Source organism: Aquarana catesbeiana, linkage group LG06 (genome assembly GCF_042186555.1).
Source record: "Aquarana catesbeiana isolate 2022-GZ linkage group LG06, ASM4218655v1, whole genome shotgun sequence".
NCBI classification, from domain to species: domain Eukaryota; kingdom Metazoa; phylum Chordata; class Amphibia; order Anura; family Ranidae; genus Aquarana; species Aquarana catesbeiana.
Genome location: NC_133329.1, coordinates 104,944,173 through 104,968,511, shown reverse-complemented (window position 1 = coordinate 104,968,511; position 24,339 = coordinate 104,944,173). Strand labels below are relative to the sequence as shown.

General features: G+C 42.6%; 1 protein-coding gene across 1 annotated transcript in view; it reads right to left on the bottom strand.

Annotated features, from left to right (window-relative positions):
* The window catches only part of ECI1 (enoyl-CoA delta isomerase 1), a 31,730-nt gene extending 7,877 nt beyond the window's left edge, over positions 1-23,853 (bottom strand). Inside the window, exons 1-4 of the mRNA XM_073636594.1 lie at positions 23,701-23,853; positions 12,144-12,248; positions 8,265-8,392; positions 2,309-2,455 (exon numbers count right to left, since the gene is read on the bottom strand). Coding sequence (XP_073492695.1) covers positions 2,309-2,455; positions 8,265-8,392; positions 12,144-12,248; positions 23,701-23,752 — 432 coding nt within the window. The 5' untranslated portion in view covers positions 23,753-23,853. The remainder of the gene's footprint in view (positions 1-2,308; positions 2,456-8,264; positions 8,393-12,143; positions 12,249-23,700) is intronic.
* Positions 23,854-24,339: the final 486 nt, after the last annotated feature.

Here is a 24,339-nt window from a genome sequence, read left to right as displayed (position 1 = left end):
ACAGAGGTGAGGAAGTCCTAGGCCAGGGGTAAAAAGATGGACTTCAGGAACTAGAGAGCTGCCGTTACCCAGTGAGCAGCATGAGGATAGCCCCTGCCAAACCACTAGATGCAGCTGTATTAAAGCTGAGATGGGACAGTCCGGAGGGCTGGGGGAAGGGAGACATGTGCTGCAGAGTATGTGCCTGCTGGCTAGAAGTGGGTAAAAGGGCAGCAAGAGTTGACAGTGACTGGAATGACAGATGGGCATTAGGGTGCTGGCTGTTTTGACAGGTCCTTAGTTCCAGGCTGGCAGTGTTAGAAATCAACCGTTTTCTGCTGCCTACAATGCTAATGCTTTTGCGTACCTGCCATAGTTATCAGCATTTATTCTGTATTATAGTGGCAGCTTCCTAAAAGCCGTAAAGGCTTAATGGCTTTGGCTGCAGAATACAATATGGAAGCTCTTGAAATCCAATTAAATCTTATTTTGTAAGTAGTAAAAAACAACAAAATGCACACCGACTTCCAAACTCTGAATTACATACTACTGACCTCTGAACTTTGAGTTACACACTTCAGACCCCTGAACTCTATGTTACATACTTCTGACCAGGGTGGATAAAAAAAAAAAAATCAATGATTTTTAATAATCAATGATTAAAAAAAATCAAATTTAGATTAATAAAATTCTTTTAGAGTAAAAATCTATCTGAAGATAGTTTTCTATTTAAGATACATTAATCATTTAGTTTATTCAGCATGAAATGGAGCTTAGTTGTGTAGCATGAGGCTGTATATTATTTACATTTTTGGTAAACTCAATGAATCCAAGCTCTGCAAGCTGAGATAACATGCACAGCATTGATGCATTCACACAATTTCACAGTAACCATGAGATAAAACAAAGTTCAGGAATATTCCTTTATCCCATTGTTTTGTAAACCTATGTACACTACAAACTGTATGATTGAATCGGTTCTGATATCGCTGTTTTACTAACCTGACAGCTTATTATTCTAAATAGGAAACCTTCATTTTGTTTGCAAATATTAAAGATTCTAACTACCAGTGAGTCCTTACATTTAAAGAGCACCTGTCATTTCAGATCCATCATGACAGCGCCTGTTAGCGGGCATCCACTCACCTGCTGCCACCACGTCCCTCACCTTGTTATGTCACTGCTGCATCATCAGCCATCCCATTTAAGTGAATGGGACTGTCGGTGAGTCAATAGCGGGTCAGAGGAGCCGCTGTGGGACAGAGATTGCTCTTGAACAATTAAGATTTAAAAATGTTAAGATTATGATTTAAAATCAAGCCTTTTTACTAGCGATTTAAATCAAACCCACCCTGCTTGTGACCCCTGAACTCTACAATACAGATTACAGAATTCTGCATTACTTATTCCTCGCTCCTGCACTCTGCATTACTTATTGCCGACCTCTGCAATCTGCATTACTTACTATTGAACTCTGCATTACTTGTTCCTCATTCCTGCACTCCTTATTGCCAACCTCTGAACTCGGCGTTACATACACCTGCATTCTGTTACTACTAACCCCTGACCTCTGCCACGGTTACTATTGAACTCTGCATTATGTAATACTGACCTCTGAACTCTTTAAACCTTCCATACTTTTTAATAGGGGCTGGCTAGATTATCTCCTTAAAAAAGATGCTGTACCTTGGTGATCTTTGACCTCTTCCATGTAGTCAGGTAGATGTCGACCTTTACAGGGTTGCCTACCCTACTCAGCTGTGTAGGCTTGTATACATATTGCTAAACAACTGTATGCACTTGTCATCTGTAATGTTATGTGATTGGATAGTCTGTACATCTAGCATGTACATTGCCACAGGAGATTGTGGTGGGAAAAATTAATAATACTTTGTCTCCAAGCATTGAGTGTTCAGTACATATATTTGTCCTAACACAAGGAGCAATGCGTGCCTCTTATATGCCTTGAAGATGAGCAGAACCTACATAATCTACATTCATAAAGCAATTTAGTAGGAAAACCAGAACATTTGCTTATTTATGCAATTGTCTAATCAACCAATCATTTGACAGGAGTGCAATGCATACAATTGCGTAGATACGGGGCAGGAGCTTCATTTGAGGGCAACTGAACTGTCATCCCAAAGAAAATAAAAATCAACATTTTACCAACACCTCAGACAAATCTTTTTAACTGCTCTGAAGCTTCTCCAAACCAACTAATAAATGTGGGGTTTTTGTTATTTTTGTATTGTCATTTTGCATATCTTGACAAAAAATATGTACTTCATAAAATACAATAAAGTTAAGCAAAACAGTAAACACTTGCATTGATAGCTGCGATTGTCACCATATTGGATCCGAACAGTTTCAGCCACATTTCCTGCACAGCTTTCCAGAAAGCTGCGTAGTGCTCAGCACTCTTTCCACACATCTCTGTGATGTCCAGCCCAGCAGAAAAAACCTTCGGAGAAGCCTGGGTACAGAAGAAAACATGATAAAGCATGCAAAACTTGAAGGGATCTCAGAAGGTGGAATAAAAAGGTAGACAAAACAAGTGATTGTTCTGTGTTAATCAACTGCTTTTCTCTCCCGTAAGGAATAGGTAAACCTGGCCTCCCTAACTCAATATGCACACGCTTCATGTACGGTTATATGCAGTGCTGGGTTACCTCTGTTTGGTTCCCCTTTATCGATAAAAAATTCCAACATGCTAATGTCAGGCTCTAAACTTCTGAGTATATACCGGACTACTGTTTATATAAAGGAACCAGATAGAAATGTACATAAAACATTCACACCGGGGTTGATTTAATAAAATTGGAGAGTGCAAAATCAGTTTCAGCTCTGCATAGGAATTAGCTTCCAGGTTTTTTTTGTCAAAGCTTACAGTACATACTTGAGTATAAGTCGACCCGAATATAAGCCGAGGCACCTAACTTTACCACAAAAAACTGGGAAAACGTATTGACCCGAGTATAAGCCGAGGGTGAGAAATGCGCAGCTACTGTAAGTGTAAAAGAGGGTCAACAATGCCCATTTGCAGCCTCACTGTGCCCATTTGCAGCCATAGGTCCCCCGAACGTCAAACTCGGTAGTTAAGGGTTCCTAGATGCCCGCTAGCTGCAGCCAAAATTTGGGGTCTCTGGACCCAAAGGGTACCGAAATGACATTGCTGCAGATGGACACAGTTGGCCGATTTTGGGGCCCCGTATCCTGGGGCCACTTACTGCTAGGAACCCCAAATTTGGTATGCAAACCCAGTGGATCCATCACTACAACTTATCAAAGTTGGGGTTCCTAGCACCAAGTGGCCCCGAGATACAGGGCCCCAAATTCGGTTCAGAAAATGTCAAGCATTTTTCTTCAGCAGAGAATGACATTTTCTGAACCGAATTTGGGGCCCCATATCTCAGGGCCACTTGGTGCTAGAAACACCAGCTTTGGATATGTTATAGTTCCACTGGGTTTGCACACTAAATTTGGGTTTCCTAGCACCAAGTGGTCCCGAGATACGGGGCCCCAAATTCGGTTCAGAAAATGTCATTCTTTGCACCAGAAAAGTGCTTGACTCAAGTATAAGCCGAGGGAGGCACTTTCAGCACAAAAAAAAAAAGTGCTGAAAAACTCAGCTTATACTCGAGTATATACAGTAATTGACAAAGCTGAAGGTAGAAGTTGATTGGCTATCATGCACAGCTGTACCAGATTTTGCACTCTCCAGTTTTAGTAAATCAACCACACTGTGGGGCTGATTTACTAAACCTGAAGAGTGCAAAATCCGGTACAGTTGTGCATGATAGCCAATCTGCTTCTAACTTCACCTTGTTCAGTTAGTGTTACTAAACACAGGTTCCTGCATTCACTAGATCTGGTCTCCCACAGTACAAAGAGCATGGAAATTCCATTATTTTAGTAAATATAAACTGCTAAAATTTAAACAGAAAATTCCCCTAGTGGACTTTAAAGGCACATATAAAAAAATATTTAGGAAAGTATATAAGGTGAACAACAGTTTATTCATTACAAAAAAGTTCCTCAAACATATATCAAACAAATAACATAAATAAAAACAAGGAATGCAGTTCCATAAATATATGGCTAGTGATACCAATACGCTTGTACCCGACGCGTTTCGGAGTTGTTTTGGCCTCCTTCTTCAGGGGTGATTGTAAGCTTTAAATAGAAATGTATTGGTATCTATGTATATTGGCTATGCATTCCAGAGAAGTTTAAAAGAAAACAGCAGTATTGACACAAACTGCCCATCAGACGCGTCCCCTGATCATGGTGTATAGAGCTTTGTTGAGTATATCCAAAATATTTATATAGCCTCTATTCAATTAGAAATAAGTCGATAGGGATATATATAGTGGTTTTACTTCCTTTCAATAGGAAGAGAGGCCCATTAATCAAGGGCGTATGGATGTTTTGATCTGGAATCCCACTGGGGCCAAATGCGGGTCCTGCTCAGCCTACAGTATAGAAATCGAGGGGGGTCACCCGTTGCTGATGGATGTAGACCAGGTGAGACCCACATAGAATATATGGCAGCAGCTCACACCGACAGCGTCCTACTCAGAGTAGATGACAGGACCCGCATTTGGCCCCAGTGGGATTCCAGATCAAAACATCCATACGCCCTTGATTAATGGGCCTCTCTTCCTATTGAAAGGAAGTAAAACCATTATATATATCCCTATCGACTTATTTCTAATTGAATAGAGGCTATATAAATATTTTGGATATACTCAACAAAGCTCTATACACCATGATCAGGGGACGCGTCTGATGGGCAGTTTGTGTCAATACTGCTGTTTTCTTTTAAACTTCTCTGGAATGCATAGCCAATATACATAGATACCAATAAATTTCTATTTAAAGCTTACAATCACCCCTGAAGAAGGAGGCCAAAACAACTCCGAAACGCGTCGGGTGCAAGCGTATTGGTATCACTAGCCATATATTTATGGAACTGCATTCCTTGTTTTTATTTATGTTATTTGTTTGATATATGTTTGAGGAACTTTTTTGTAATGAATAAACTGTTGTTCACCTTATATACTTTCCTAAATATTTTTTTATATGTGCCTTTAAAGTCCACTAGGGGAATTTTCTGTTTAAATTCTTAATCTAGGATGTGGCACAACACCTGTAGATAATTGGTCGATCAAACCTTTGTTCTCATATAAACTGCTAAATACATTTTCTCATCAGCAGTATATATCGTAGGAGAAGTTTTAATTCTACCCAGGCTGTCCTATGAGGCTGCTGGACCCCTGACCCTCTGTCTGCACAATGCCGATTGGCCCTGTGCTGATCACATGCACTCTCCAAAAAATACAAACAAACCAAAAAAAAACGCTCTACAAATGCCCACCAAACTGAGCATGTGAAGAGTGACTCCAAAGGCTGTGTCTTATCAGGAGATGGATTGGAGACAGTGGAAGGGGGGGGGGCATCAGAGAAGACAGGATCAAGCAGCCTTTATACACAATGCAGAGGATTAGCACCTTAAATTCCACAGTGAGTATATTAAGCATGCTTTAATGCATATACCGTCTGATTTTACTGTTGTGGGTTTAGTAACACAGGCTGGGTTCACACTAGTGCGAATTGGATGTGGGTTTCATCGCATCCAATTTGCGCGTCAGGAAATTTTGACCACCTCTCTATGGAGCCGGTTTACACATATCCAGAGCGGCTCTGGTGTGAATTGCACAGGAGTCCTGTACGTCTTCTGGTCTCTTTTAGGTCGGAATTCAGCCAAAAATTCGGCCTGAAATCGGACCTGAAACGGTGAATGGGGATGCACCAGACCCCTGCTGTGAGCCGCACTGTACTGCAGTGTAAACCCAGCCTGAAACTTTACAATAAATCCTGAAAGCTGGTTGGGGTCTATGCAGAGCTGCAGCAGATTTTGCAATCTTTGGTTTTAGTAAATCAACCCCAGTGTAACAAATATGCTGTTCCTGTGTAGCCATCATAAGACTGGATTAAAACCTGGCTTTCCATGAACTGCTTATAATTCTGAGAACTCGGTTACAGGGCTTATATTCAGTCCCTCCCCTTCAGCACAAAATGCCATAGCACTAATCAATCTTTGCTTTAAGTATACTGGGGAATGGGCAAGGCGTCTGTCGCAAGTGCTGCAGCACAGAAGGCCTGGATTCAATTTTCACCAAGGACACCACACCTATCGAATTTGCATGATTCCTGAATGAGTTAATTTGCAAATGGGTCCTAGTGTGTGCCTCTGTATGACAGTGGTAGGGACAAGCTGCAAGCTCCAGGGATTGATGTGAATATACTATGTACTCTAAGGCATAGCAGAACATGAAAAATGATTAAATAAAATATCCTGATCGCATATTTCACAAGATAATGCTATTGGTGACCTCCCACTGATGTCTCTATTCAACAACGTCCTGGGTGCTTATCAGGAGGTAGCAGACACATGAGACTTCACTAATGAAAGCTGGAAAGAATAGCAAGCTGAGGTATTGCCTGTGTCCTGACAAAATAGGCAACTCGGCAGAAAATCGAACAATGTCACTTCCGCTTTCTTTAAACCATCAGTAATTGCCGATTTGGACACAACACCGGTTAAGTCGGGTACAGGAAGATTTTGCTGTTTTCGCAGCACAGCGGATAACGAGGACAAAGTTGTTGTCGCCGCCTCGGAGGCGGCTATTTTCTTGGTTAGTTTCGGAGCGGAACTCCACTCATAATATGGTGCACCAGACTCTATTCGGTTGCCGGTGTTGTGTCTAAACACCAATTCGTCAAAACTTGCAACTCATGATGGTTTAAAGAAAACGGAAGTGATGCGGGTTGCTCATTCTGCCAGGTTCGACATTTTGTCAGAACATCTGCAGTATTTGTTAAAGTTACGGGTTTTATGGAGAACCCTACACCAACTGTCTGTCTGCTCTAGGCAACTGCTGCATTCTTATTTCACTTTTGTAAATAAAGCGATTAACTACAACCAATGTATCACCTTTCTGCCAGTAATGTAAAAAAATTAAATAAATCGTCAAATGCCGAAAATATAGAAACACGTTAAAAGCACTTGCTACCCCTTCCTTCCTTTGCTTGTCAAAAAATGATGAGCTGTGCATGTTGGGTCATAGATGTTGTTTCACCCCCTGCAGAATTTGATGCAAAAAACTGTCATTTAGGGCAGTGGTCATCAACTCCTGTCCTCGGGGCCCACTAACAGGCCAGGTTTGCAAGATAACTGAAATACATCACAGGTGATCTCATTTGCTGCTCAGTTATTGCAGTATTCTAGTCTGCATCTCCCCAAGGTAATACATAAAACCTGGCCTGTAATGCCGCGTACACACTAGCGGACTTCTCGTCGGATTGAACTCCGAAGGACTTTTCAACGGAGTTCCGACAGAGTTCCAACGAAACGGACTTGCCTACACACGATCACACCAAAGTCCGATCGTTTCAAACGTGATGACGTACGACGGGACTAGAAAAGGAAGTTCAATAGCCAGTAGCCAATAGCTGCCCTTGTGTCGTTTTCGGTCAGTTGGACTAGCATACAAACGTTTTTTTTTCAATAGGAATCGAGTCCGTCGGAAAGATTTGAAACATGTTCTATTTCTAGGCCCGTTGGAATTTGACAGAAAAGGTCCGAAGAAGCCCACACACGATCGAATTGTCCGACGGATTCGTTCCGTCGGACCTTTGATGCCGAAAAGTCCGGTCGCGTGTACGCGGCATTAGTGGGCCCTGAGGACAGGGTTGATGACCACTGATTTAGGGGACAGGTGCTGGGATTCATGGCGCAATGATGTCAGCACAGGCATTAAGCCTAGGTTCACACTGAATGCGGGTTTGAAATCATGTATGTTCAGCTGAACTCGCACAATTTCAAACCAGCATTTCAGTCCGAATTCAGGGGCGATTTGAGAGACATCTGTGCGGGTTCATGCACAGACGTCTATTGAAATTGACCCTGAAGTCGCCAAAAGTAGTGCAGGATACTTTTGGGAATCAGTGCGGCGCTGCAAAGTCGGAGTCGCACCAATTCAGCCGATGCCGTTTTACGACAATAGGCTCAGATTTGGCATGCGATTTGACATGTCAAATCGGCCCAATGTGAACTTGTCGGCCCACGTGAACGTAAATGTCCAACCGTGATTTGGAGATTGCCAAGAAAACATAACACGCATCAGTAATAAATCCAATTTGATGCAATTGTGTTCTTTGTTGTGGAACAATGAGTACAATCACAATGTGTTACGGGTGTAGTAAATATGATCACGTACGGAGGTCAGGATAAGCCCCCGGCAGCCTCGGTCGATCTCCAGCTTTTCCAGGCTGATAGAGAATTCTGTCAGGAGCTCCAAGCTAAGGCCGTTCACGGGAGGATTTTTCATTTTCATGACTGCCACCCCTGGGAAAAGAGAGACAAAGCTCCATTATTTCTCATTATCAGTAACATGAGGCTTTGACTGGGGCCTTTGATCAAAAAAGCATGGCACCTTTCCCAGCAATGTGATCTGAATACACCCACGAGCTCTTCTGTGGCCTATATTCCCCGACTCAAGTAGAACCGAGCCCTGCTTAATTCAGTGAAGACAACTTAAATGGCGCTTAGAGGAACAAAATTCAATGCAGTAAATTTAGCTTAAATAAGAACTCCAAGAAAAACACAAATTCATCATTAAGCATAGAATTTAAAAATGTATTTGTGTCTGGCTTGTAGAATGAGGAAGAAAAAAAAAAAAAAAAAGAAACCTCTTCCAACAATGTCCTCTTTGTGGAGGTTCTGGACACCAGCTAACCATCACACACAATGATTTTTTTTTTTTACTCATCTGTAAACCTCTTTTAGACATAAGAATGTGTGTTGTACTTGGTATGTGTTGCCTTTTCTCCCTAGATTGTAATACAGAAAACAAATACTTGCAGGCCAGTTACAGATGGATTAGACAGGGTACGCCATGGCCCTTTCATAAAGATCGACACTTTTCTAAAGGTCTGTAGTGGGCATTATATATGGAGGGACAGTTGGCCTCATATTTTATAAACATTTTGTTATCCTTTAATCCTGGAAGGTTTACAAATAAATAATTCCTTTATGTTACTTCATAGATTTTAATGTTTAGATACTTGAGAAGAGAACGCTAACCATGAAATGGTCTATAGCAGCGGTCCTCAAACTCAATCTCCCATGGAAAGTTTGCAGTCTGCTGGTTGCTGTAAAGCACGCCCCTGCAATGAGCAGGCCACTTTCACATCTTTTGTAAGCTGAGAAAGCTGCTGACTGTAGAGTGCCAGCACCCGGGAATTTACCAAAGGCACCATCAGACAAAGCGCTCTCCCGCTTAAAGTGGACCTTCAGTAATTTTTTCATCTTTCCATCTATTAAATCTTCTGCCCTTGTTGTTCTAGCTTTGGATAGTAAAACTTTTTTTTTTCTGCCAGTAAATACCTTATACAGCCCACTACCTGTTTCTTGTCTGGTAAAAAGCCTAGGCTTATGACACCATGGACAGCTCTCACTCTCACGAGAGTTTGCCAGCAAGGGAAAGGGGATGAGTCATAAGAGGGCCAATGAGAGCTGCAGGTGTGCCTACTGTGTGTCTGTGTAAATCCAGGAAGTGAACAGGCAGGAGCTTCAGCTGCCCACAGGTAAAATGGATGCAGCCAGACTCAGTGGAGGGTAGGGCTGGGGAAAAAAAAATCGATTTGAATCTTGAATCGAGTTGAAGGTCAAATCGATTCAAAATTTAAGCAAATCAATTTTTTTTTTTTTCACCAGGACTGGCGCTGACACTGCGCCGGTCCTGAGGAGCTGCGGACAGGAGTTTTTAGGCAAGGCCGGACGCCACGGACTAGGCCGAAGCCGCGGCCTTGCCTAAAAACTCCTGCCCGCAGCTCCTCAGGACCGGCGCGGTGTCCAAAAATAAATAAATAAAACTCGAATAGTGAATCAAGTTTTTTTTTTTTTTTTTTGAGAAAATCACCCAGCTCTAGTTGAGGGAGATTTCTGCAGCATATTTGGCAAGTACAGAATCACAGTATATATAAAATATGCAAAGTGGTTGGAGTGAAGCTTCAGAATGGCAAAGATGTTTTTATTACAAATTATGTGAGGAGACTGCAGTTCCTCTTTGATGGTGCTGGGGCGGCGGGGAGCATTCACAAAGGTAAGTGCCACTGAACATCAATGTCAGGGCTGGAGTACAGTGGTCCCTATTCCCACTAACTTCATTGATGAGGAATTTATTACTTCCATCGACACCAATGATGGGACATTTCTTCCTCCGACTGACACCAACAGGAATGTTATACTCCTGCCAACATCAATGATGGGGTATATTATATTCCTATTGAAACCAATGGCGAGGCTTTTTTTTACTCTTACCAACACCAATGGGCATTTTACGGCCCCGCGAATGCCAATGACAGGGCATTTATACCTCTGTCACTGACACCAATGATGGGGCATTTTTTTACTCCCACAGATATCAATGTGAAGTCATTTGTTGCTTCCATTGACTGGGCATTTTGTACTGCCACTGACACCAATGATGGGGCAGTTGTAGGCTGGGCTCACATACGTGCAAATTGGATGCAGGTTTCCCCTGCTCTCCTCTGCTGTGCTTTTGTGTTCTGACAGGGGCGCGCCCCCCCCCAGAATACTCTGGCCAGCGCCGATCGGCAGACCTTTTTCGGTCATGACCCTTCTGTTGGACTGGCTGCCATACACACGGGCCGAATGCTGCCTGCCATTCAGCCCATGTGTACTAGGCTTTATTCAGGAAGAGAAGCAGAGGGAGGTCACATGACAGGACAGCAGGGCTCTGCAAATAAGGTATTTATGGTTTAATTATTCTGTGCTTGCCAAACTAATAATGTGATCAATATAATACAATAATTACAATATTATATGTGATACCAAAAAAAAAAAAAAAGAAACAAGTGAAAAAATAAGTGAAAAGAAGAGGGGTACATGTGTATGTGAATGCTGCTATCTCCAATAATTAAATACTCAATTCACAAATATATATAGAAAAGAAGATTGCTCAAACCTTAAACAGATTATTTAATAATCATACAAAACACATAGTAAATCAATTAATATTGTGGTAAAAAGTCCCAAACGTGACTTTACAACCACTTTAAACTGTTAACGCTTCAACAGTAACCAATTGACTTTTCATTTTCTACATTTCATAAAAAAAGATAAACCTGAATTCTGGCAAAATTGGGCTCAAATGTGCATTTCCCAACTTTGGAGCTGTCCTCTACCCTCAGGGGCCCACTGTCCAATCAGCATGATGTCAGTGGTCACTCTGGTTGTAAGGTAAACTGACAGAGGTGCCCTGAAAAGAACATTTTGGTGCCCAAACTGAAAATTCAGGATGCACTTGGCCAAAACCAAAACCGAAATAGACATTCTTAAAAAAAAAAAAAAAAATTATATACATATTATATATATATATATATATATATATATATATATATATATATATATATATATATTTAAATTTATTACACACACTTTTATTTTTTATTAATATCATGAATTTAAATTATTATGAATTTATTGTCAGCCATTACTGCCACCTTTTGAAGCGGTGTAAAAAAAACTTGCTTGCTGCATTTTTGGTGCATATTTGCCAAACAGCACCTCTCCATCGATATGCATTGAAAATGCAGCAAGAACGCATCAAAAATGCAACGATGCATTTGAGTCACATGACCTATGAAAAACACACCATAAGCAAGGAAAAAAAAAAAAAAAAGAAAAAAAAAAGAAAAAAAAAAAAAAAAAAAAAAAAAAAAAAATCGCAATAAAATTGTTGTAAACATGTCAAAATCACGGGCGCTTTCAGCAGCCATTATTAGGACTTTGTTTTCGGCGACCAACATTTTGGTGCATCACTACTGTGACAGGAGTGCAGCATAGCTCCAAAGTCATGAGCCAGATAGCTTCTAATTAGTAAATCTGCGCAGATGGCTGTTATAGGGATTACACTTTGGTCATCCAATATACTGAAAAAAAAAATTTTTTTTCACATATTTGGGTGATTTTCCATCAGGAAAACCAAGCAGGCACAGATTAAATGTAATTGCCACTTGATCACAAATCAAAAGTCTGTACAATGTGTGGAATATATTTTGGTTTCTCTTACCAGTAGATTCATCCATCTCCACCAGGATCTTATCATTACTGAAATGCCGGTTACTTTGATACTGCCTCCATGGTGCCAGAACCCTGCTATGGACACACAGAGTACCTGCAAAATAAAATATCTCAGTTTAAAATATCAGTTCCATTACTACAGAGGTCAGCTTTTCTAGTGCAAATATGCAAGACAAATCTCAAAAAAAAAAAAAAAATCTTACAACATACTAATAGTGTCTCTAATATAAAACACTGTATAACGTGTGTACGCTCAAGCTTTAAATGTAGCTATTCACAAGTTTGCGTGAATGGTATTTTATACATAATCTCAATATTGGCATATATATTTATATAACAAAATAAATAACAAAAAAATTACACAAAAACAAAGCCTGCTTACAGCACCTGCAGCTTTTGAAAGGCTTTTATTCAGCTTTATATTTGCTTTGTTTTGAAGGTATTGCAGGTATAAGTTATCCCAGGATGCACTGGGAAACCAACAAGTGAACCGGAAAGACATCATCAGCAGCCATTTCTGGTTCATGTGTATATATTCTGGAAGTGTCTGGTGCAGGCATCACATCTGGTGGGCAGCAAGGTGAGCGGGGCCCGGACCAGAGCGGAGCAACCTAGCAGATGCATACCTCTCAACTTTCTGAGATGGAATGAGGGACACCTTTTAGCAAAAAGTACGTAGGCATAGGACACACCCCCTTTAAAGGAAAATTGTACAAAAAATAAATAAATGATTTGTAAAACTTGCTTTTTTACCACCACTATTCCTTTATATTGGCTTTTGGAATTTACAAAATGCAGCATTTAGAAATTGGATGAAAGGTTTTGCACCGGGAAAATGTTTTGATAGATATGTGGCGCATTTTATATAAAACTATATAGTTCAGACCAAAATGAGGGACAAATTAGAGACAAATGAGGAGACTTTGTTCTCGAAATCAGGGAAAGTTGGGAGGTATGCAGATGGCACACATGGTGTGCAATATGGGAGGGCTATAGGGGAAGGTAAACAGGGACTGGAGAGAGAGGAATGAGCAGCAGAGCTGGGGAACCTGAGCATGAGAAATTATCAATGTGTGATTAGAATAAGAGTACAAATAAGCTGGATATCTGCTGAAAAAGGGAAACCGCTGAAAAAGGGGTACCAATGAGCTGGGGATCTGCTGAAAAAGGGGAACCAATGAGCTGGGGATTTGCTGAAAAAGGGGAACCAATGAGCTGGGGATCTGCTGAAAAAGGGGAACCAATGAGCTGGGGATCTGCTGAAAAAGGGGAACCAATGAGCTGGGGATTTGCTGAAAAAGGGGAACCAATGAGCTGGGGATCTGCTGAAAAAGGGGAACCAATGAGCTGGGGATCTGCTGAAAAAGGGGTACCAATGAGCTGGGGATCTGCTAAAAAAGGGGTACCAATGAGCTGGGGATCTGCTAAAAAAGGGGTACCAATGAGCTGGGGATCTGCTAAAAAAGGGGTACCAATCCAATGAGCTGGGGAACTGCTAAAAAAGGGGTACCAATCCAATGAGCTGGGGATCTGCTAAAAAAGGGGTAGCAATCCAATGAGCAGGGGAACTGCTAAAAAAGGGGTACCAATCCAATGAGCAGGGGAACTGCTAAAAAAGGGGTACCAATCCAATGAGCTGGGGAACTGCTAAAAAAGGGGTACCAATCCAATGAGCAGGGGAACTGCTAAAAAAGGGGTACCAATCCAATGAGCTGGGGAACTGCTAAAAAAGGGGTACCAATCCAATGAGCTGGGGATCTGCTGAAAAGGGGTACCAATGAGCTGGGGAGCTGCTTAAAAGGGGTACTACTGGGCCCCTTTAAAACAAATCGAAAGTCAACACACATACACACACAGGGCATTAGCCAAGATTTAAAAAATCATCACCGAACCATCAAAAAATCATGTTGAAGAGGTAGGCGCTTTAATGTGGTAAAGTTGAAGAAAGTGTAAATGAGCCCTTAGTCCCGGTTCACAGTGGTGCAGCTTTGGAATCACGCTACTTCAGTGCAATTTCAAAGTCGCAGATCAGTGCAATTTGCACCTCCGATTTTATTGCAGCTTGTGACTTATGTTAACAGAAGTCTATGAAAGTCGCAATGAAATCAGCAAAAAGTAGCACAGGAACCTTTTTCTGAGTCGCAGCAATTTGAACAGTTCTATTGCCAATAATGGGATGCGACTTGTCCTGCGATTTGGCACTGTCAAATTGCATAGATTGCACCGGTGTAAACGGGGTCTTAGAGTGCAATTCTGGCCAACACTGTAAGGGGACATTCTTCCTACTGATCACTCTTGTAAAGGGCATTTATCCATTGCCCCCAATTGATATGCATCTTAGGCCACATGCACACAGGGCGATTCTATGTGTGTGCTGTGCAGAGCCGTATTTTACCGGCACAGGTGTGGCATACATCTGTGTCGGCAGGCCTTTTGTTGTCTATTGGAATGCGGTGGCTACATGGACACAGCGGTTGTGCCTCAATATTACAATTGTGTGGGTCCCCAAACTTCTGCATTCCTGTGCTGGCAAAACATGGCCCTGCATGTAATGGCCCCATGTGAACGAGACCTTAGGAAGGGTTAACATGAAAATTATTGTAAGGTTTCCTCTAGGATAATAAAAGGTTGTGAATGGCTCGCTTAAAGTAGTATTAAGCCCGAAAGCAAACATTATATTACAGCTTACCAATTCTTTGGCTTCAATTACTTAGTGTATCTAAATCTGCTAGTGCATCCAACACTCCCTTCCCCCCAGACTGACAATGCTGCTGTCCAGAGGTGCCCCTGTGCTCATTCATGCAGAGTGGGGACACCAATACAGGACGTGCGTTACTGGCCAGATCAGCAGGTGAAAACCGCCTTAAAAAAAAAAAAAAAGGAAACCAAAAGCAGCCATGACATCGAATGCTTGGTTAGCTGCAACATATTATATTTTTGGTTTTATTACCGCTTTTATTTATCTTTCTGGCTAGGTTTCAGGTTATACCTAAATTTAGGGTGAAACATGGTCAGAGTCTGAAGCTCCCGACACCCCCAAAATGCCCACAGACATGAATAGTTGTGCACAGCTTTATGCTAATTATTTATGCAAACATACACTCATCGGCCACTTTATTAGGTACGCCTGTTCAATCGCTTAGTAACACAATTCCCTAATTAGCCAATCGCATGCCAGCAACTAAATGCATTTAGGCATGTAGACGTGGTGAAGATGCCTAAACGCACCAAAAATGCACTGGACCAGTACAATGAAAGGAAAACAGGGTTCTAGAATAAATCAAAAACACACCAGAGTGCTTCAAAAATGCATCAGAAACATGCAGAGATGCATCCGGAACAGATATGGAGTACGTTTTTGTGATGTGACCCAGCCCTAAATGTATGCTAACACAGTATAAATGTAAGGCTAGGTTCACACTATTGCGATGCGGGAACCAGCGTGATTCCAGTTCAGGTTCCTGCACCACACAACTTTGGCAGGCAGTTCACACTGCCCTATACGAACCGTTGTGGGTGTCAACAGAAAGTTACACTGTAGTTTACCACAGCCCCGGAGGGCCGGCCATTGTCCAGCACAATGGTCACTTTTCACTCTCTCCACTTCCTTCTCCCCCACTTTGTTTTATTTAAGCCCTTTTATGTTTGTCACTTTTTTGTATTTTTATGTTTCTACACGGTTTTTGCATGTGTGACTGGTAGGGTGTAGGTCCTTGGGCCTGCCCTGAAAGTCTTGGGAGGGGGTGGACATGGCCTTCTGGCTTAGTTCGCCCTTTCTCATGGGGTCTCCCTTTGGGGAAGCCCCACTTTGTACTTGGGTGGGTCTGTTTCGGCAGACCCTCCAAAGAACGGGGTCCGTCTGGTTTCGGACAGAGGGATCAAGTGTAAGTACCCCAGTACCCGTCTGGAGCATAAGGCCCCCTAGGGGATCAGGGCAAGGTCCTCTGATTTTGGAGGACTGGTGTACACCCATTGCATTTTTTTGTGTTTTACTACGTGTGTGCACATTTTTTTGCATCGGGTGAAGTTTTTGGAGTGTGTTCACACACCATGGGGTTTCATAAAAAACAAAAACGTAGTTTACCACAGTCCCACTGCAAGATAAGATAAATGCAGAGCTGAGTGTCGGTACTGAGGCTTGAAAGTCCACAAAAAAAAAAAAAACAGCCGGTGTCTTGCCGAGAAAGTTCCCCCGGCGGAAAAGGACCCCCTGTGCTTGCGCAGTACGAACGACTACGGAGCCGCCGAAAGTCTCCGAAGATGAACAGCTGATCGTCAGCTCTACATGGCGCCTGCGCACTACATTCTGCCCTGAGTCCAGGTTCAAGCCCCACCATTCAAGTGGACATAGAGTTTGAATATAAATATGCCGAGCAAAGCGAGGCCGTGACCGAAGCGTGGCGAGCGGCCATGTTACTAAGTGTTTTTTTTACAACAGTGTTGGCACGCAGGCGCCATGTACAGCTGACTCACAGGTGTTCAGCTTCAGCTATTTTCGGCAGCTCGTACTGCGCCTGCGCAGTACAGGGGGGGTCCTTATCCGCCGGGCGGACCTTTCTCGGCAGAACACCAGCACACAAATGCTTCTTCTTGATGCAGTTTATTCCAGCACATGCAGCAGTAATACCAGGACAAATGCTAACGCTTTTAAGTCGTAGCCAAATGCTGGCCATACACTATGTGAAAAATCGGCCGAAATTCAGTCCTTTGGCCAGTTTGTTCGTTTTCTGGCCAGTTAATGGGCACAAAATTGATAATCGTTGGGAAGTTTTTACGCCAAAAAATGAAGGACAAGTTTGGAAATTTTCTGCTGAACGAATAATATATTGAAAGGTTAATGGGTTTCCCGTCCGAACTGTTTGCACTAGGTATATATAAAAAAACGAACAAAAAAATGGATATATGTCCACTGAACGAGTTTTCGGTCATTACATGATGGCATTATCGTTTGCTCTCATGGTCGAATGTATGTTTTTCGAAAATGGATTCGGCCGATTTTTCGTATAGTGTATGGCCAGCATTACTCATAGCATACACAAAATAGAAGATCAAAGTTATATATAGACAAAAAGACAGCCCCTAACAATCAGGGGCGGTATATCCTTAATTGCAATTAAGATAAATTGAAAACACTTAAAGCGGAGTTCCACCCAAAAGTGGAACTTCCACTCATCTAATTCCTCCCCCCCCCCGCCGATGCCACAATTGGCACCTTTCAGGGGGAGGGGGGTGCAGATACCTGTATTAGACAGGTGCCTGCACCCACTTCCGGGAATAGACTCCCGCGGGAGTCACGCCCCCTCCCGCACCCACCCCGCTGTCTCCTGGGAAACACACAGGTCCATTTAGACCACTTAAGGGACCACTTAGGACACGCAGTGCGACTCGCGCATGCGCAGTATGGAACCGGGAAGTGAAGCCGCAACGCTTCACTTCCTTATTCCCTCACCGAGAATGGCAGCAGCAGCAGCCGAGAGCCGAGATATTGCTCGGATTCCGACATCGCTGGACTCCTGGACAGGTAAATGTCCGTTTATTAAAAGTCAGCAGCTGCAGTATTTGTAGCTGCTGGCTTTTAATATTTTTTTTTTCAGGTGGACTCCCTCTTTAAAGAAGGGGATAAGGCCAGGAAGAGAAGAAAAGAACACGAGCAGCACAATGTGAAATAAATGAAAGAGCATTAACCATAAATATACCAAATAATCATTTAAAAAAAGGTTAACGTCCTTTCTTTTATACATTCCACTTGGTACTCTCATATTAAGCTTGTGTATCCACCACACCTCACGTTGTAGTAAGATGTGGTGTGTGTCACCTCCTCCTGCTGGTTTTTTAACTTGTTCCAAACCAAAGAAAGGGGTTTTAAACTTCCTCCACGTATCTCTCTAAAATCTCTGGATACATTAGAGATGTTCTTTGCATTCACATTAGACATATCATTATAATGCTCTCACTCTTAGATTATAAATGGTGCAGCCAACATACTGTAACTGGCAAATGCCGCACTCAATAAAATGAATGACCATCTTGGAATTGGAGTTGATATCATTCCTAAGGGTCGGGTGTAGGATCTTCCTGTAGAAAAAGAGGTAACCTGCTTACTTTTCTTGTGTCTAATGTACGTCTGCATGTGGTAAAACCACAAAAATAGGATTAAAAATTGAAAAGGGGCATTGAGGCCATTATGTAGGCCTCAGGGACTTTTAACGGTGCTGAGATCAATGATGTACAGGGCGTATCGTAAAATGATATTTTATTTAAACAATCTCATTAAAAGAAACAGACATTGGCAAAAGACAATATACAAAACAAAAATAAGGGGGTGTAATTCTTTGATACAGAAATTAATACCACTTTCTCAACATGTTTCACTTTCCTAGGCTTCTTCAGGAGATATATTTGTGATATTAGAGTCAACTATGAAAAATAGAAAAAATATATATATATGTAAACAATAATGCTACTGATAAGTGCACTCTGGTTAGATTGACCTTATTCATTTATATTTACTGATTTCAATCTTTCTCTCTCTAGAGAATTTTCATTTTTAGGGATTTTATCCCTCTCTGCATGCCTTTATAGTGAGGTGGGGACTGAGGAGAAAGCATTTGCCATCGCAAACCCCCCCCCCCCCTTTTTTTTAAGTATATCTTTTTCTACAGGTAAGATTTTTATAAGTCAAATGACGATATATATATATATATATATATATATATATATATATATATATATGTGTATTTTTATTTTTTTTCTCTCTGATACATATTGTATATTTCATACACTTTATTCTAATATATGATATTTATATATATATACAGATCTGTTCATTTTTTGTATTTGTATTTTTTCATTTAGTACATTGTCCATATTTAAATATTATGACTGTATGATGTATAAGCAGACATGTACGTGTATTGTTTACATATATATATATATTTTTTCTATTTTTCATAGTTGACTCTAATATCACAAATATATCTCCTGAAGAAGCTTAGGAAAGCGAAACAGGTTGAGAAAGTGGTATTAATTTCTGTATCAAAGAATTACACCCCCCTTATTTTTGTTTTGTATATTGTCTTTTGCCAATGTCTGTTTCTTTTAATGAGATTGTTTAAATAAAATATAATTTTACGATACGCCCTGTACATCATTGATCTCAGCACCGTTAAAAGTCCCTGAGGCCTACATAATGGCCTCAATGCCCCTTTTCAATTTTTAAACTTATCATTTGGGATGTGGTGCTTCTGAATTTTCCTCTTATTCCGAATTTTTTTATTTCACAAAAATAGGATCCCATTGCTCCAAGCCATGAACTTGAAATCAGGGGGTTCTGGGAACGAAAAAGCGATGGGGACAAAATAGTACCTCGAGTGAGGGCTTTCCTACTAGAGAAAAGGCAACCTTGTTGCAGAATCTCATAAAGTGTTTTATCTGCATATAATATGGGAAGGCAACGTTTTATAATCTTCACCACTCAATCATATTGTGCCGAATAAGTGGTGACAAAATGTATGCCTTTCCCTTTTCTGCAAGGGTATCGCTTATTAAAGCGGAGTTCCAGTCTGGGGGAAAAAATAAATAAAATTCAGCAGCTACAAATACTGCCGCTCATGAATTTTATTATATGGACACTTACCTGTCCAGGGAGCCCGCTATGTCAGCACCCGAAGCCGATTCCCTACTGCACTTGCGAGTGTCACGCTGTGCGTTCTGATTGGTCCCTGCTGTCTTCTGGGACCTGTGTGAGGGGCCGGACATGGCGTAGTTTGATGCAAAAAGTGCAGCGATCTATGCCCAGAAGTGGGAGCAAATACCTGGATTTGACAGGTATCTGCTCCCCCCTGAAAGGTGCCGAATGTGACACCGAAGGGGGGGATCCGATAAGCGGATGTTCCATTTCTGGGTGCTTTAACTCTAAAAGTGGGGGAATCCTGGATCTTTTGTATCAGCTGTCTGTCTCTGTTTATCAAAAGCTCACTATATTTACCTTCTTTTAATCTATCTGAAACAATGTTGCATTTTTGTATATAGTTATGCTGTGAAGAACAATTTCTCTTTGCTCTGAAAACTCCCCCACAGGCAGAGCCCCAACAGTGTGTGAGGGATGGCAGCTGGAAGCCAGTAAAAGAGTTTCCAGCACACGATTTTCTATAGATCATCCTCCACATTACCGGTCAGGATCACACCTAAATACTCTATGCTAACTGGATGCAGATTGTGTGTAAATTCAAGGTGATGATTAGAGTTAAAGGGGTTGTAAACTCTCTTTTTTTTTTTTTTAAATAACAAACATATCATACTTACCTCCACTGTGCAGTTAGTTTTGCACAGAGTGGCCCCGATCCTTGACTTCTGGGGTCCCCCAATGCCGCTCGCGGCTCCTCCCCGCATTGGAAAACCCCCTAGGAGAAGTACTCTCCCTGGGGGTTACCGTGCTGGCGCGCTCCCGAGTCCAGCATTTGCGTTTATAGACACAGAATGCCGGACTCGGCCCCGGTCATTGGATTTGATTGACAGCAGCGCGAGCCAATGGCTGCGCTGCTATCAATCTATCCAATCAAGAGCTGAGACCCCGGCCAGAGAGGGTTTGTGCGTCTCCGGCGTGGGAACAAACGGGCTCAGGTGAGTAAAACGGGGGGAGTTGGTCAGTGACAGAAGATTTTTCACCTTAATGCATAGGATGGCTCCAACACTGGCAAGGAAGCTTGGAGGGTCTCAGGGCTAGATAGCTGCAGGACATACCCAATCTGGACAATGATGACGTGTGGGATTTCCCCTTCTGATCTTTGGTTTCCTTGAGAGACTAACTAATTCAAATCAAATTGGTGCATCGAGCCTACTTCACCCCATATAGGCTCCTCAAGATGAATCCCACCTGTCCCTCCAAGTGTTGGTGGTTCCGGGGGTCTTCTCACACGTATTCTGGACCTGTCCACTCATTGTCTGTTTTTGGGAAGAGGTAGTAGCCATGTTAAATATCATCATCTTTACCCCCCTGCAGCCATCAATGTCTGTGTGTCTACTGGGCCTGGTGGAGGACCTTCTGTCCACAATGGCAGAGCAGAAGCTGGTTAACCTTACACTATTTTATGCCAGAAAGGCCATCGCCCCAAATTGGAAAAAAAAATCCACCCTTCCTACGCTTTCACTCTGGAAACTGGTCAACAAGGATGAGCTCTGGCGTGTTCGCACAGCCCACGTGCAGAGCCCGCCAGGAAGTCGGCAGTGCGCTAATCACAGACGGTGAGACATTTCCCAAACTCTGCAGCCGAGCATCGGGACAATGTCTCACTGCCTGTGATTAGCGCAGCGCAGACATCCTGGCGGGCTCTGCAGGTGGGCTGTGCGAACACGCCGGAGCTCATCCTTACTGGTCAATAACAGTTTGCCACTCTATAAGGACACCTACACCAAGACCTCTTTCACACTGGGGCGCTTTTTTAAGCGTTTTAGTGCTAAAAATAGCGCCTCTCATGCCTCCCCCAGTGTGAAGGCCTGAGTGCGTTCACACTGGGGCGGTGCACTTGCAGGATGGGCAAAAAGTCCTGCAAGCCGCATCTATGGGGCGGTCCGGGAGCGGTGTATACACTGCTCCCAAAACACCCTGCCTATTGAAATGAATGGGCAGCGCTGCAACACGGGCGCTTTTGACCCCATCTTCGGCCGCTAGCGGGGGTTAAAAGTGCCCTGCTAGCGGCCGAAAAGCGCCGCTATAACAGCTGTAAAGTACCGCTAAGAGAGAAAGGGGTCTAGCACAGGCTGCCCTCGCAAATATAAGGTTTGGGCTAGATGGTTGGCAGAGCCTTCCACAGCTTTGGACACTTTTATAAGCTTCTAAGCTTTATACGCATATATTTACTGGAATGTTGGTGAACAGCGTTGATGTCATATTATGCGATGGTTGGATTTATATACCAGACTGCTCGATTCTCTTTCCACTGTGATGTCTGTAAGGAACCATGCCATTTATACATCTGTTGTCACTCTCCTGTATAGTCCATAGATTTAGATTTGTCCTAACCTCAACGATACGACCATCTGAGGGTTTCAATTATGTACTTATGTCTTTCTCAACGTATGTTGTGTTGTTACGTTATTCGAAAAATAAAACAGATTTAAAAAAAAAAGTGACGTACAATATAATTTTCAGTCACATATAACGACTTATCCACTTGTGCTCACACACATAGGTTGGGCACACATATGTAAACGATGATTCCACCACACATGATGCATCGCCATGAAGGTCGGAGTGGGAGCATTAATTCTAGGGCCTAATTAATGATTAACTAAACTGATAACCTGTAAGGGTCGGTTCACACTGGGGCGACTTGGGATCCGACTTGTACGCCCTCAAGTCGCCCCAAGTCGCTTTGTATTTAGATTAACATGGTAGGCAATGGGAGCGTCTTAATTGACACTACTGAAGTCGCTCCGACTTCAGAAAAGGTTCCTGTACTACTTCTATCCGACTTGTAGGCGACTTGTACCCATTCAACTCAATGTAAGTCGCCTGCAAGTCGGATCTCTCTGTAAAGTCAAGCGACTTTGCAGAGAAAACCCCTCCCTCCCTCCCTCCCAGAGAGGTGATTGGCCACAGGCAAAGTCGCCTGTCATGGAGGCGACTTCAAGTCGCCTCGTAATTTGCCGAAGTCGCGCTGAAGTCGCGCTGAAGTCGCGGTACAAAGTCGCGCTAAAGTCGTGTTGCCCATGTGTGAACCGACCCTAAAGGCTTTTAGAGAACAATTTTAAGTACTGTCGTCTGTCGCCATTTTATGGACGTGCGAAATTTTAAATCTTGACATGTTTGGTATCGGTTTACTTGACACAACATCCGCTTTTATATTTTACCAAAAAAGTGGGTATCGTATTTTGTGTTGGTGGGCACTAAAAAGTGTATTTTTTTCCTGATAATGTGCGTTTGTTTGATAACTGCTCCACAAATATAAAAAAAAGTTTTTTTTATCTATCAAAAATTGTGATAAATGCTGCACAAATATATAAAAAAAAGTGTATTTTTAACCTGAAAATGTGCGTTTGATAAATGCTGCACAAATAATAAAAAAAATTAAAAAAAATTGCAACAGCCACCTTTTTATGCCCTTTCAGAAAATATATCATTTTTGGGGGAAGCAATTTTCTAGCAAAAAAAAAGGGTGAAAAATACCACTAGGTAAATACAACTCAGTCTAACGAAGTGTGAGGGAATTATTACACCTCAGCCTAATGGGGGTTGTAAGGAAAGGTGATATATGAATGACTGAGAGATTAGATGTGTATAATGATATGTTGCACAGTGACACAGAGTCTTCATTGTCAGTGTTCATCTGAGGAGGAGGAGACCCCACACTGAGGATGGGGACACGTCCTTTCCCGCCGTCCTCACATGACTCCCTCACAGAGGACAGCAGCGCCTGTCTGCGCGGGAAACTAAGCAGATGAGCAGGGAGGGAGGGTTAGACACCGCCCAGCCGCCTCGCGCCACCAGAGCGGGAAGCGGGCGCGCGGGCAGTGGCGGGTGTTTGGAGCGGGAACTCGTCACGCACCTGATAGAAGCCGGGCGGGAGCCGACCTCCTCAGCACAGCCAGCGCCGCCATCTTGAGTGACCTTTCCCTGAGCGGCGGCGCAGTGGGTGAGGAGGATCTGGTCGGGCTGTTAGACCTGTTCTCTCTCAGCTCTGGGGCTCAGGAGAGTGGTGACACCTGGCGGGAGTTCAGAGAACAGCCGCCCCTGACTGGGCTCTATATGAGGATCTGTCACTTATTTTCACACAACTGAAATCACGTGAAAGAAATAAAGCCCAGCTCCAGCAAAAAAAAAAAGTCCTAAACCTGCCTCATTCTAGTAACACAGGATTTTCTCTCACTTCCTGACTCCGTGACCCCAGAAATAAGGGGTACAGTGATCTCTATGGGGAGCAATACAAACATTTTCTCCTCAGGGAGTATTAGGAAATCTCTATAGGGACACAGTCACACCTAACACACTCTATCCACATTTATTGTGTATGGCTTTCTCGCACCGAGAAGGAAGTGTTTCCTATTTCCTAGTGTCACAGGAAAGGAAGGAGACTGTTCCAAATGGAGTCACAGGAAGAAATAAATACACTGTGCAGGGTGCACACTGCTAAGGCTTCACCCACATGGGCGTACTATTACCAATACCTGTGTGAGGGCCGTGTAGG